A 14,350-nucleotide genomic window follows, 5' to 3' on the forward strand; every position below is an offset into this window, starting at 1 on the left:
AATTTTGATATTGCCTAATACCCAAGAACATTAATGTGCATTTAGATAGGCGCTATGGGTTAATGAATGCTCCCCCAGCTTGGTGTTTTGCTGAGGCTGTTTGATTTCAAAACTTGGTTAATGTTGCCTGGATGTCCTGCTTTGTCAGCAAGAGTATCAGCTGAAATTAACTCAGCAAGTGTTGCTGCAAGGCAGGATGAACCATGTACACGTCCACCATTTGCACGTAAAAGCAAACGCAGATGGAGCGTATGAGGCACAGCAAACATGCAATGAAAGGCCGTCCACAGACTAGACGGAACATGCAAGATAGAGAACAGAAGCCGGCTTTCACGGGATTGTATCGTGACATGAATTCTATTGAGGAGTGCTGCTCCCAATGTTGCCTCGTAATAATGAGAATCCACAACTCGTAATTTCACGCAATACACTGAAACTTGATTGTTACAATGTTTCTTTATATTTGTAACACCTAAAATTCACGACAAACACTTTAAATTCTTGTGAAAAGATAGGGCCATTGGTTATCTCCAGAAAAATCAAGGGTTTTCAAGGACCCTTTAAAAATTCCAGGACTTTCCAGGCCTTGAAATTTACACTTCTAAATTCAAGGATTTTCAAGGTTTTCAAGGACCTGTGCGAACCTTGCTTCCATTCCATTGCTCGCTGAGTCATCCTCAATTTAAATTTAACCCTTTTAGTGAGCCTCCAAGTTTATAAGCCCCGTAAGTGAGTACCGGTAAGATGCAGCTGGGTGATTTCAGGTAAGATCGAACAAAGCATGGCTGGACGACCTCTCCGATTCGCTTGAAATTTTTTTATCTCATTCCCGCATGTATGTAATGTGCAAATTAACAAATATTTTTGACTGAAAAAAATTTGGCTGACTGAAAAAAAAAAATTGGAACGCACCTGCGCGGCCCCCGGCCGCTACATGCCCCTACGCTGCGGCCAAATTTAGCAACGTTTGGTAATTTTTATGCTTAATCTATGCCTGGTGTACATTTCCCCCCCAAAATATCGTTGCCTAGAAAAACATATATTTTTTGTAATAAATTTCCAAATCTTGCTCAGAGCGCATTTTGTTCTGCACTTTGCGGTCCAGTATTATTGTAAGCACTGGAGCTAGAGCGTTCGAATTTTAGTGAGGGCTGCTCCTGGCAAGCACAAATGAGGGCCGTAAATATCGTGTCTGTGCAAGCTATGGCTAAAAAGCAACTGGTGCACAAGTTTAAAGAAAAAACGAACACACTCCAAGTTCAGAGGCTTATTAAAAAAAAAAAAAAAAACTTCGATTTTGCTAAAATCCTCCCCAGATGTTCACCTGTGAATGTACTTCAATGATCATTAAAAACATGCTGCATAATTTTGTTCCTGACGCACCTACAGCTAGAGAAAAAAGCCTCGTCGGCCAGGTCTTCACGAGGTCCTGAGACACGAAACAGCGAGAGCACTTCCACCGAATGTGCAGACATTTATAATTTTTTGTACCAAAGGCAAACGATTTCTTATAGATAGTATTACGGAGAATTCAGAAGCGAAACTGAAATTTTTATGTGAATTTTGTAACGAAAATAAACAATCTGCGCACCGCTAAGTTTGAAGAAAAAAACGGAACTCCAGGCTCACGCGTATTTAAAAAAAAACACTCCTTCCAGTTTAGGAAGCTGGAAGGCCGCCCTCGAATTTAGGCCGACTACCGAAATTCGGAAGGTGAGAAGAAGGAGAAAGAAAAAAAAAAAAAAAAAAAGCTTGCTTCTAATGTAAGTCGAATGAAAAAAAAAAAAAAAAAAAAAAGGCACTGGACTGACATGCGTTTTGTTATGTTTGCGGCGCTTACCATTGCATGTTCAATGCTCACTCGTCGTCGTCGACATCGAGGGCACCGCTCATCCAACCATTCTCGTGGGCTCGTACGCTAACGTTCTTAGGAAAAACTTGCCCGGCTGGATGGAGTCTTCCCCTTAAAAATAATGTACGGCGGCAGCTTTCGCCCATTGGCCGTGCACCACAACATCACGATGGTGAGCTGCTTCTCGTAGCCTGCAGTTCCGACTTTCCCTTCTTTCGCGCTCTTCTCATTCATGGTGTAGGCCAGAGGCATGTCAAAATACACCAGGGTCTATCAGCGTTACCTATCTGGCCCAGCCCGTACTTCTTTTCCAATCGCTTCTTGATAACGAAGTGCTGGAATGCGACTAGCCTCGAAGTCACGGGGTAGCTTGTGGCACACTGACGTCCACCGTTGCAGACTGAACTTAAAACGCTTTATAAAACGAGTGATCCAGCCCCCACTGGCCTTCAACTGAGTCCACGCGACGCCTCGAATGCTAGTGATCTCCCTCGACTTAGCCTGAATTATCTCCACCATCACAGGCACCTTCTCTTTGCAGCCGGATAAAGTCAGCGACTTCTTTCTTCACATCGTGGTGTCGACCTTTCTTGGGTCCTGCGAAGGCCATCCACTTGGCAGCGCAGTTGAAAAGTTTGTACCGCTGCTTCGGACATCGGCGCACGCCCTTGTCATAGACGCTGAAGTCGCACTGTGCTTGCAGGTTTTAGTTCTCTCCAAGGCCGAGATCCCCATAATCCCCTTCCGCTTTAAAGCAGCGGTGTAAGCACCGCTTGGTGGGCGCCATCGTGCCGCGAAAACGGGAGCTTCTGGAGGTCACGCAGCGGCGTAAGCAAGCAAGTACGAAACGCTCAGAGCTGGGTTTACAACTGTAGTAAACTAGTCTAGTTCACTGCATTTACAACGTTCAAACAAGCAAAATGGAGTCTGCAAAACACCAAACCTGCAAGCCCTGTATTATCTCTATGCTGCAAGCTGCAAGCCTGTGGCTGCGAGATGGCGTTGAGTCAAATGCAAGCTGACCCCCCGACTTTCGTAAATGACTTTTTTATAAAAAGTGTTGGCTTAGATTCGAATAAGTATGGTAGACACGTGGGCCACCTCATCCACAGCCGCCCAGTGAAGTTCACTCTGCCTCTCTGCATCGAGTTCTACGGGAAACAGTCACCTGTAGCACGATACTGGTTATAGTGCTGTATATTGGAAATCCTCCAGAGCTAGGGAAAGCACTGGGGAAATACCAAAACACAGCAAGAGGCTGTAATTTGTCACTCCAGCCATCTAAAAGATGGGAGGCAGAAGATGAAAGCAGCCATGTGCCGAAATATCGGCACATGTTTTAAAGATACCCAAGTGATTCAAATTATCTAGTCTCCCCTACAGCCCGTCTCATAGCACAGGTGTACCCTCAGTGCATAAAACCTCAAAAAGGGGGAAGGGGGGGAAGGAAGCACCTCATAACTTTGCAGGGGCCTTTAAAGAGACGACCCTAAAGACAAAATACACTTGGGTGCGTTTGAGCAGTTGCCCAGCTGGAATAACAATTCTGCCACTCTTAAAGTGAACTTGCAACGATTCATCAAGACAGATGAAAAAGTGGTGACTGGACAGCCACTTTCACACTGCACCTGCCACGCCAATGAGACTAGATTGTGTGACTGACAGCCATGGACACGGCTACCACCAATAAACATGATTGCACAGCTGCTCCAGTGCGTCTGGTTCTGTTCCATGGGGCTGCCTGTACACAAGCCTGAACACACTCTGCTGGGTACACGTCCTTCGGGGGTACGTCGGGTAGCAGTGGTCCCACCCCTCCCCCGCTCACTCACCTGTGATCCACGAGACGTGTGAGGAGTAGGTGCGCGACAGCCAGTTTGGGGAGACGGCGTTGTGCAGGCCCAGGGCGTAGAGGCCGATCTGGAAAGCGCACATGTGCAGCGCCCGGTGGGGGCCCCGATGGTTCTGGCTGGCCGAGGGCTGGGTGAACAAAACCGCCGTGCTCGAGTTGCCACCGGCCTTGGTCAGCACAGTCTTGGCTAGCTCAAACATGAAGTGGGCCGACGCCTCGCTCGGCTGGTTGGGCAGGCTCGGGCAGGCGCCCCGCTTGCCCTTCAGCCGGCTCGGGGGCGGTGGCTTCTGTGGGGTCGCCGCTGCCGCCGCAGCCGCTGAAGACACGGCCGCCGGGGTCCGGCCACCGGCCAGGGCACTCCCACCCCCGCCCACTCCGCCAGGGGCCAGAAAGCGAGAGGAGGACGAGGAGGACGAGGGTGCCCCCACAGAGGCAGGCAGGCTGGGTGGCGGACTGTCCGAGGGCAGCACGCACATGCTGCACACAAGCATTGCTCACTCACGCTCCTGAACAAACAGGTCTCAGGTGCAGCGTTAGGACAACGTAAGAGAGCAGATTGCACAGTTAAGAATGCAGTTTCTTTAATACACACGTCATTTCATTTCACTGTTGCCATTACTCGCCTTCAAAAGCCTAATGTGAAGATGCCCCATTTGTTATTGCAGTGACAGAGGTGACATTGCGTTTTTGGAAGCATGTTTGCAGCAAGCAAAGACCGAAAATTGTTATACGCAGGTTGCGAAAAAAAAGGAAATAGTGATCAAAACATTTTATTCCCAAGCAAGCAAGCTTGTACTACAGTTAAACCTCAATATAATGAAGCTGTACTTGGAGGCGCAAATTTCGCTAAATCGCGAATTTTGCGAAACTGAGGTTTCGATTTTACAGTTCATTTAACCAGTTATTGACATTTCACAACCTTGCCAATCGCCCAGAAACAACTGCTATATAGTTACTTCTCCACTTAAAGGGAAATTTGTACTGGGAAATGTACTGGGCATTGTACTGGGAATGGTCGGGAAGAGCAAGAGTTGTGGGAATCGTGGAGAACCGCGGCCCGTGATCCCGAGCCGGCGCGTGCTTAGGGAGACGCGCATTGCGCTGAAACCGGTCCGGCGCTCCGCTGGTTCGTCGGCGCCCCTGAAAAATGGCACCACCGGTCAGTGCGGGGCATAGGCATAGGCATAGGCGCGCGGGCGGCGCACAGGTGTGCGCGCGGAAGACGGAGAGAGTCTCGCCGGAGGCCCGGTCGGGGCAGGATCGGCTGAACATCGCGGCGGTAGCGGATACCCTGTATGTCAGGTGGGAACTGTTGTTTGTCATGCGCTGTGAGCGCCTGCCTCCCGTTCGCAATCACGACCCGGACGGCGTGATTCATGAATGCCGTCGAGCCTTGTGCTCGCATGCTTTGGAGTCCCCAAATAAACGGCTGTGCTTCGGCAATACTATCTACTGTGTTCTCGTATCGGCGAACCTCGCTGGGCTGCCGTAGGCTTGGGAGCCTGCGTGGTTAACACGCCGGGAGCTAGTGTGGTGGCCTACGCCGGAGAACAGGCTAGGTCGCCCTGAGGAACCCCTCAAATCCCAGAGTTAAAACTTGGGCAATGGAATTCCGACAGCCAACGGTTGTTCATGCGTCGTAAAACCGGTGCTTTTTCCACTCCTAATTAGATATGTTAGCAGACCTCACTAGATTTCATTTTGTTTCCATTTTTTCATTTCGGTCACTACTAAACGCCACTGTTAGTAAATTGAACCTGCATCCATGCCCTGCCTCGAACTTCACCTCGAACCGTACCGGGCGCGCACACTGATCAAGGGAGGTGCTGGTTCGAGGTTACACCTCTTTTCGTCCGTTCGGTAGTAGGCTTATGCACGTCGTTAAGCTGCGGCAGGCAGACAGTGGACAGGTCCTACGAAACCTTCGAGTGACTGTTTTTTTATGTACAAAGGCTCTGCAGTATGGGCATGTGATGCAACCACGTCACTTGAGATTAAGCCATGATTGTGATTTGAGCGGAGTACTCGTGGACCACTTCACTGTATGGAGCAGCGCTTACGTACTCCTGCTAAAGCAGAAGGCTTACATTAAACATCTTATGGTCGAATTCTATTGCACAACTAGTTTTATGCACACTGTGCCATAATGAAACAGATTTCCGCACCGCAGCTGTTAAATGAACATAGGAGAAACAAAGATGACCACGTTCAAAAAGAGCAATTTACTGCCACCAGCACTCGATGTTCAGGCCGTAGTAAAGAAGTCGGTGAGCAGTGCTTGGCGTTTCTTGACCACAGTGGGCATTAGGTGACGCTCGTATGCTGACAGCGCTAACAATGCTTGCCCTAAAGAATGTTCAGCTGCATGTCTCCACAGAACGCCAATGGCATCAATCACTTCGGTGCCTGTCGGTTTCACCGACCCTTCCTCAGGCCCTTGTTTGGAGTCTGTGCCGTCGTCCCGCACACGTTTATTGCCGACACTTTCAATTATGGTGTCATCGTCCAGCTCCTCTGCAGTAACTGCACAGGCGTCGCTACTTATGAAGTCGTCGAAGTTTACGTCGCTGCCTACACCACCGTGCTCGACGAACCCCTTCCACAAATCAGCAGCCTCTGCCGTTGGCTCCGCACTCTCTTCATCCCTGGCCTCATCGTCTGACGCAAGCTCAAAATGCAGCGAAGGACACTGTTTCAGTATCCCTGCTTTGCGGAAGCCGTTGGTGATTACCTCCCTCTTGGTCATCTGCCACGAAATGGCGAGCATTTCAACCGCCGTAAAAACGTAGATTTTTGTCTCTCTGTTCAGTTAGAGGTTAAAGAGCATCTTTTCAATAGGTGCTTACAATACGTGCACTTCACACTATGAATTATTCCCTGGTCCAGGGGATGAATAATTGAGGTGCAGTTGGCTGGAAAGAATTCCAGCTCATTCTTTAGCACCAAACCTTCAACATGAGCAAAACAGCTGTCTACGAGCAGGCATATTTTTTCTGTTCTTCTTCACCTTGTCAGTCTCCAGCTCCATTAGCTAGTCTGTGAACCCGCCGCGGTGGCTCAGTGGCTAAGGCGTTGCGCTGCTGAGCACGAGGTCGCGGGTTCGATTCCCGGCCGCGGCGGCCGCTTTTCTGATGGAGGCGAAAAGCAAAAACGCCCGTGTGTACGAGATTTCGGCGCACGATAAAGATCCCCAGGTGGTCCAAATTAATCTGGAGCCCTCCACTACGGCGCGCCTCATCGCCTGCGTTGCGTCGGTGCGTTAAACCCTACAATCAATCAATCAATCAGCTAGTCTGTGAACAGAGCTCGTGTCATCCCCACCTTGGTGTTGGAAACATAATTGACAGCAAGTTTCTCCCACTGAAACAACATGTTCTCCCAGTTTTGCCAACGACCAACAGAATTCATTCGTCGCTGCCGTCCATGTGGACGCAAAGCAGCACTGTCAATTGCTGGTGGGACTGTTTTCCCCCACGGCACTTCGCGTCCTTTAATGCCAGTGTTATGTTGGGCAGAAGCCGAAAAAGCATGGCCGTTGCGTCGGCATTGTAAACATCTGCAGTATCATACTGGTCCAAAATTTCGGAAACCGTATTACCCAGCCAGTCATCAGCACTGACTGCATTGGCCTCTGCGGACTCACCGCTGACAACTTTGCCAACAATAGCGTATCGCTCCTTAAACCTCTGCAGTTAGTCGCTGCTCGCCTTGAAATCATGGCAACCAAGCATGCAGGCAAAGTTTAGGGCTTTTCGCTGTAGCACTGATCCGCACAAAGGCATGTTTTTGGCTCGCATGTCCATGAACCAGCTGAACAGTGCTTTCTTAATGTCCACATACGTAGCCGCTTTGACCTTTTTTCGGTCAGAGCTGGGGCCAGCAGTACTCTCGGCTCTTGTGATGCTGTCCTTCAACTTCAGTATCGTCGAAAGCATACTCTGTGAGATGTTGTACCTCTCAGCAACAGTTTTTTTTTCTTCTCACCGTTATTCACATCAGCAATTATCTTCGCTTTTATATCAAGAGTAAGCACTTTTCTTTTCCTTGGAGCGCTCATGCTGCTTACAAGGCTCACATAAAGACTCGCGAACAAAATATTAAGGTGGTTATCAGTGAGCACAACCTAGAGCAGCGACACCGTGAACAAAAAAGCCTAGAAAAAAAAAATTGAAGTTGGCTTCAGCAGCCTAAGCATAGACAGCGCTTAGACATCAAAATGAAGACATCAAAATGGTGGACGCGCGCTATTGAGCCGTCTATGACTGCTAGCGGTTTGAGCAACTTCTTTCATCACTTAATTGTTGTCAACCGTAGCTTTCACAGATTTTCTTTCGTTTTAGTGGGAGTACTTTGTAGGCTGAGAGGCAAAGTAAAATGTTCCACGACTGGAATCGAAGTGCTGCACAAAATTACTTCGTAAAATCTATAAAAATACATGCATTTAGGAAAATTTTGATAGAAAATTTGTCAGTGTTCGTTGTATCGAGGTCAACTCTACTACAGTTAAACCTCGATATAACGGAGTCGTACTTGCGGGCGAAAATTTCGTTAAATCGAGAATTTCGTAAAATCGAGGTTTCTATTTTACAGTTAATTTAACCAGTTATTGAAGTTTCAAAACGTTGGCCATCGCTCAGAAACAACTGCTATGTAGTTACCTCTCCACTTAAAGCGAAATTTGTACTAAAACTGGCTGCGAAAATTGTGTGAATTAAGAGCTTCAACACTTAGGCAATGGAATTCGGATACCCGACAGTAGTTCGTGTCGTCTTAAAACCGGTGCTTTTTCCGCATCGCCTCATTAACTATGATAGCAGACTAGGTTTCCACATTTTTTTTTTCTTTTTTTTTTTTTTTTCATTTCGGTCACTACTAAATGCCGCTGTGTCCATTCCCCGTGAACTTCACCCCGGCGAGGTGCTGGTTCAAAGTTACGCCTCTTTTCGTCCGTTCAGGGGTAGGCTTAGGCACGGCGTTGAGGGGTGCGGCAGGCCAACAGCGGACGGGTGCTATAAAGCTTTCGAAAGACTTTTTTCATGCACAAAGGCTCTGCAGTATCGGCGCGTGATGCAACCACGACACTCGAGATAAAGCCATGATTGAGAGTTGAGCGGAGTACACACAGACCGCTTCACTCTGTGGAGCAGCGCTTCCGTGCTCCCGCTAAAGCGGAAAGCTTACATTAAATATCTTCTGGCCAAATTTGATTAAGCAATTACTTTTATGCCCGCTGAGCCCTAAAGAAACCGATTTCTCCACATCGCAGCTGTCTAATGAACACGTTTTGACCACGTTCGGAGAGCAATTTATTGCCACCAGCACTTGATGTTCGAGCCGTACTGAAGAAGTCCGTAAGGAGTGCTTGGCGTTTCTTGACCAGGGTGGGCCTTACGTGACGCTCGTATGCTGACAGCGTTAACAAGGCTTGCTCTTAAACATTCGCGTGTGCCTGCGTGCCTCCGCAGAACGTCGATGGCATCCATCACTTCGATGGCCTTCGGTTTCACCGACACTTCCTCAGGCTCTTGTTCGGAACACTTTTCTTTCCCTTGGAGTGCTCATGCTGCTTATAAGACTCATCTAATGTTGGACGAACAAAATATTAATGTGGTTATCAGCAAGCACAACCTGGAGCAGCAGCTCCGTGAGCACGGACGCGTAGAAAAAAAAACTTGAAGTAGGCTTCGGCAGCCTAAGCATAGAGGGCGCTGGCGTAGGCAACGATGGAGACGTCAAAATGGTGGCCGCACTATTAAACCGTCCATGACCGCTAACGGTTTTTGAGCCGCTTCTTTCATCGCTTTTAATTGTTGTCAACCGCATAATTCACCGCTCTTCTTTCATTTTAGCCTTTTAAGAGTTAATGTGAGTACTGAATGTTTTCAATGTAGGCTCTGAAAGGCAAAATAAAACGTGCCTCGACCGGAATTTCGTTCTTCCTTTCTCGCCATGACTTCGTTAAATCGAAAGCGCCGCACGAAATTACTTTGTAAAATCGAGATAAAAATACATGGATTTAGCAAAATTTTGATAAAAAACTTGAAAAAATTCACTATATCGCGAATTTCGTTAAATCGAGGTTCGTTATATCGAGGTTCAACTGTACTTATTTACAGAAAAGAAGCCATAGCTGGTCAGCTTTGTTTGTTCAACACGAGGCTGGCGTACATCTTTTTCCAGGGTATCTAATTGCTCCACATAGCTGAGCGAAAGGTCCTTGGTGCGAACAAAGTCCCTGAGGGACTGTATCACGCGTTGGGCCTTCGAGTAGGCTGCTCAACTGCGTCGTCAGAGTTATCATGGTCACTGCTGTCCGCAGCCTGTATCCACGCAATGACCAACTCTTCCATGAGGCACTCAGGACGTTTTCATAACATCAGCCCTGATGTTCCTTTGGCGGAAAAATGGAGGCAATTGAAAAGACAACAGCTGATTGTGCGAGAGGGCACGGGGATGAAGCCAAAGTGGCGATGCTGGGAGGGGGGTCCGGATGGAAACTGCTCCAATCTCATTTCGTAGTAAGCGGTGCAGTCGGCTAATTTTCTGGAGGGGGGGCGGTGCGGAAGGGATGCGAGGTGCAGGGCACCCATGTAGCAAGCAGCTGCGGGAAGAGCTGGAGGCAGCTTGCATTTTCAGTAGAATTGGGGCATTCTTTTTATATGAAGCTGCCCGCTGTAAATGGATTCAATCGTTACACCCAAAAGCGTGGTACTACAGCATTGCAATAAGAGGTTTAACTCTTTCGCTACCGCGCCTATTCAAAATCGTTCAATTTGATCGATACTTTGGGAGCGCCTTTTCATAGCATTCCAGGCGTTGCTCGAACAAGTAAAGCTGTTTGGAGTTAGATCAGAAAATGGCCTTTCAAAATCAGTTTTGTTTTAATTTCTGCAACGAAAACGTGGTTTTTGACATGCATTTGAATCACCTGGGTGTGGGAAAAGGGGCATGGTCACTGCTACCAATGAAGAATGCGTGCCACTAGTAATTACTCTGCACCAACGTTTATTTTTTGCCATCAGGGCATGAATTGTGAACTAGCAAACGATTTTCAATCATCAGGTTTGCACTCTGACAGTAATAATCCCAGAAATCGGCTGAAAATGTCAAGCAGTGCCTGTTTGCAAAACTACTTTACGATTTTAGGCCGCTTTATTGCCTTTGCGCACGTTGTTCCAATTGTTGTGGTAGTTCTATTTACCCCAGGACCATTCGCGAGCAGTTTACAACATTTTCGGTTTCGTTTCTGCATCGCAAAATTCATATTTAGTGCTACTACGCAGTTACCCAACTTCAAGGCTACCTGCCACGGCGCCTTGAGCGTCTGCGACTGATCCTCGAACAAAACACGCCGCTCCCGATTCCCTTCCCTTCCCCCCCTCCCCCTCTAACCCGATTTCTGCGATAAGAACTTCAGATGCAAGTCAAAAGATCACACCCAGTCGCATATCTGTTCCACCGAGGACAGTGCTTCAAACCAGCCTTACACTGCCAGCTGTTCGCGTTCCAGTTTCGTTTCCATACGAGGGTATCCCCGGGTGTCTAGTGTTGCTGCTTAGTTGAACTGTCTATTCAGACAGAGTCTCCGATAAGTTTTTGTACTGTTTCATTTGAAAAATGTTAGGTGGCACTGCAATGGAGGGGGCTCATTGTGCTGATTTTTTTTATCGCGCAACTGCTACTCGGCCAAAGATCGCAGGGCACGATTCTAGCGCATCGTACCTCATTTTTGCGAGCAAGGCTACAATTGGGAGTAAGAAGATGATAATAAAGCTCAGCTTTATGTTTTGAGAGATAACTGACCGTGAACGTCAACAAGCATCAACCACGGCGTTCCGTTTTCAACTTCATGCATGTTTTTTTCCGCATCGCGTGCTTGTCCCAAATATTGTGCTTGCTGTAAATGCAAAGTCAGTCATTGACAAGATGTTTTTACGTTATGTGGGGGCAAATTGGTGCCTCTGATAATGTCAAATCGCCAGATTTATTCCAGGGAACCACCCGAAATTGCACATTTTGAATTGGAGGTTGGGCTTCACCGCATGACACGAGCACGTGCGTGCTAACATTTTTTTTTATATCTGTTCTGTGCAAGTCGACATTTTTTCTATGGCATGTTTTTGAAATGTTTCCCTACAAAATGCATATTCTAATTTTTTTCTACTACCGGTGGTTTGATATACACAACTCCTTTATCATTTTTTTCGACAACTCGAAAAAAATTTTGATTTTGATTTTTTTTTTCACAACTATGATATATAAAAACCATTAAAAAACTGGTGTTATTGGAAAGGCTGTTCAAAATTCTGCATTTTGTGTTCCTGTGATTTGTGCCTAACCGACTTTTTTAGCAGGAAAAAAATGTTTTCTTGGACCCCTTAAAATTGGTCAATTTTCTGGCAGTAGCGAAAGAGTTATTTTACCATAGAATGCATACAAATGTGGATGGCACCATAATTGCACCTCGTTATATCCGATATACAGTCTACGCTTGTTATAATGAATCTGGCAACAACGGACTTCCGTTTACAACAGACAATTCCTGTTGGTTTGTCTGGTCCCCATGCATTTTAAATGGAGTCCACTCCGCTCATAAAGGACCCGGCTAGAGCAGACTATTGGCTACAACAGACCAAATTTCGGGCGAAAATTGTTTTGGACTGAATTTTTATTGCAGACTTCGGCAGGGCCGGCACCCGATATGCTTTTTCTTTGTTAGTTCGGCAAGAAAACTTATGTCTGGCAACATTGTTGGCAGCCGGGTCGTTAGCGCAGCCAAGCCAAGCCAGTGCCAGTAGCCTTTTTTTTGTGACCAGCGGCATGAGCGGCAGGGTATCTGATTTCACTGTCGGATAAATTAAGTGTAATTAATGCTGTCGAACATGGGGAAAAAAATTCCCGCGCCTTCCCGCGAGGGGAACACGAGTAAATGCAGAGCATTGGGGCCTCAGTACTGATTGAACGCAGTGTTGCTTCCATCGCTTCTTCCGTGATGCTGGAGTAGCAGACACGAGTAAACGTGGGCACGAGCGTCAACCAAGGAAGGAAGGAGCAACGCAGTGACTGAAACACTAGCGACCGCTAGACGCTATATTTGCAGCGCGCGCAGTAGAGGGAGAGCAGTACGGGGGGGAGAGCGCGCATGCGCAAGCAGCGCGCGCCCTTCCACGCCCCACCGCGCTGCTATCACGCACCTGTTACGCCGAGATCGTGACGGAGCGAACGGGCTGACTACGACGCATGCGCGCGCCAGCTGCTGTTGAGAGAGAGGAGGGAAGGAGAGGCGCACCTGCTGCAGACGCGAAACTGTTGACACCGTCCGACGCAGGAACAGGCGAGGCTAAGAAATGCTCTGCATTTAAAACAGGCCAACACCCCAGAAGTACAGGCCTGTCCAAGCAGACGGTCCGCTCGACCATCAAAAACAAGGCCGCTGCTGATAAACGCGACTCCGGTGAGATTGAACAACAGCGCTATCGAATACCCAAAGTGGTGCACCCCGAGTCGAGTCTGCCCTCATCACAGTTTTTTTAATGTAATAAAAAACTCAAGTTCAGTGAACTTCGGTTTTTATTATTTCCACGCATGCATGGTTCCCGTTACGTTCGGGGAAAAAGGTAAGAAACGCCTCAAGTAGACGGTCCAGTTCCCATCCATTGTGTGCAATCTGCATTGTGTGCAATCTGCAAACTGCTTCATAAAACGAGTGACTCAGCCCCTGCTGGCCTTGAACTGAGCCCACACTACGCCTCGAATGTTTCCGATCTCCCTTGCCTTCGCCTGTATCATCTCCCTCGTCACAGGCATTGCACCCGCTCCTTGCTGCCGGATAAAGTCAGCAACTTCCCTTTCCACCTCGTGGTGCAGACCTTTCTTGCGTCCTGTGAAGGCCATTCGCTTGGCGGTGCAGTCGAAAAGTTCGTTCCGCTGCTTCGGCCATCGGACAGGAAAGCCGCATAATCAAATCAAACCCCCCCCCCAACTTTTGTAAACGACTTTTTTAAAAGAAGTATCAGCCTAGATTCGAGCAAATAGGGTAGATTGATTTACATGATAATGTGCCAGATACTCACTCAAGCCCAAAAAGTGAAACGCAGTTAGTGCCATCCGGAGGCTCTGTTAAAAAAAGAGCATTGTAGCCACAGTATCCGGCAGCAGTAGCGAATCAAATCACACGTGGCTGGGCGCCGTTTTGATTATGCTCCCTCAGTGTTTCATATTAACTTGGCAGTACAAGTTCACCTTCTTGGTGCTATTACGTTAAAAGCCATGTCACAGTACACCCTGAAAGTTGTGCTGGTGGCCAAGAACAATAATAAAGAAATAAGGATTCAGTCACCCAATGTGGCACACAAAGAAAAATAAGGCGTCCTTCCATTCGAGCAAAAACCCCAACTGCCCGTGATAACCACAAGTCTCGTGAAAACCACAACTGCCCTTTCCCTTGGCGCACCTCCGAATACAGCGAGCCACCACACCACATGTTTTCACTACAAGCACACTGCACTAATAAGAAGCCGTTTTTTGCATCGCTAGCGCCAACAAATAAGGCAGTGAGCAAAAAAAGTAACAAAGGATCGCATTCTGATCAGTTGCACCTGCAGCACTGGCTAGACTCCTGCTGCGATATACAATATAGGCCCAGC

General features: G+C 47.8%; 1 protein-coding gene across 3 annotated transcripts in view; it reads right to left on the bottom strand.

The window, feature by feature from the left end:
- Positions 1 to 14,350, bottom strand: part of Dora (zinc finger SWIM domain-containing dorado) — a 115,862-nt gene that overhangs the window by 16,247 nt on the left and 85,265 nt on the right. For all 3 annotated transcript variants that reach the window (XM_077678351.1, XM_077678358.1, XM_077678344.1), the window contains exon 21: positions 3,685 to 4,181. In XM_077678351.1, the coding sequence (XP_077534477.1) occupies positions 3,685 to 4,181 (497 nt within the window). The remainder of the gene's footprint in view (positions 1 to 3,684; positions 4,182 to 14,350) is intronic.

This window comes from Haemaphysalis longicornis, unplaced genomic scaffold, assembly GCF_048455015.1.
Source record: "Haemaphysalis longicornis isolate Haplotype H1 unplaced genomic scaffold, Haemaphysalis longicornis Haplotype H1 scaffold_1, whole genome shotgun sequence".
Classification (NCBI taxonomy): Eukaryota; Metazoa; Arthropoda; class Arachnida; order Ixodida; family Ixodidae; genus Haemaphysalis; species Haemaphysalis longicornis.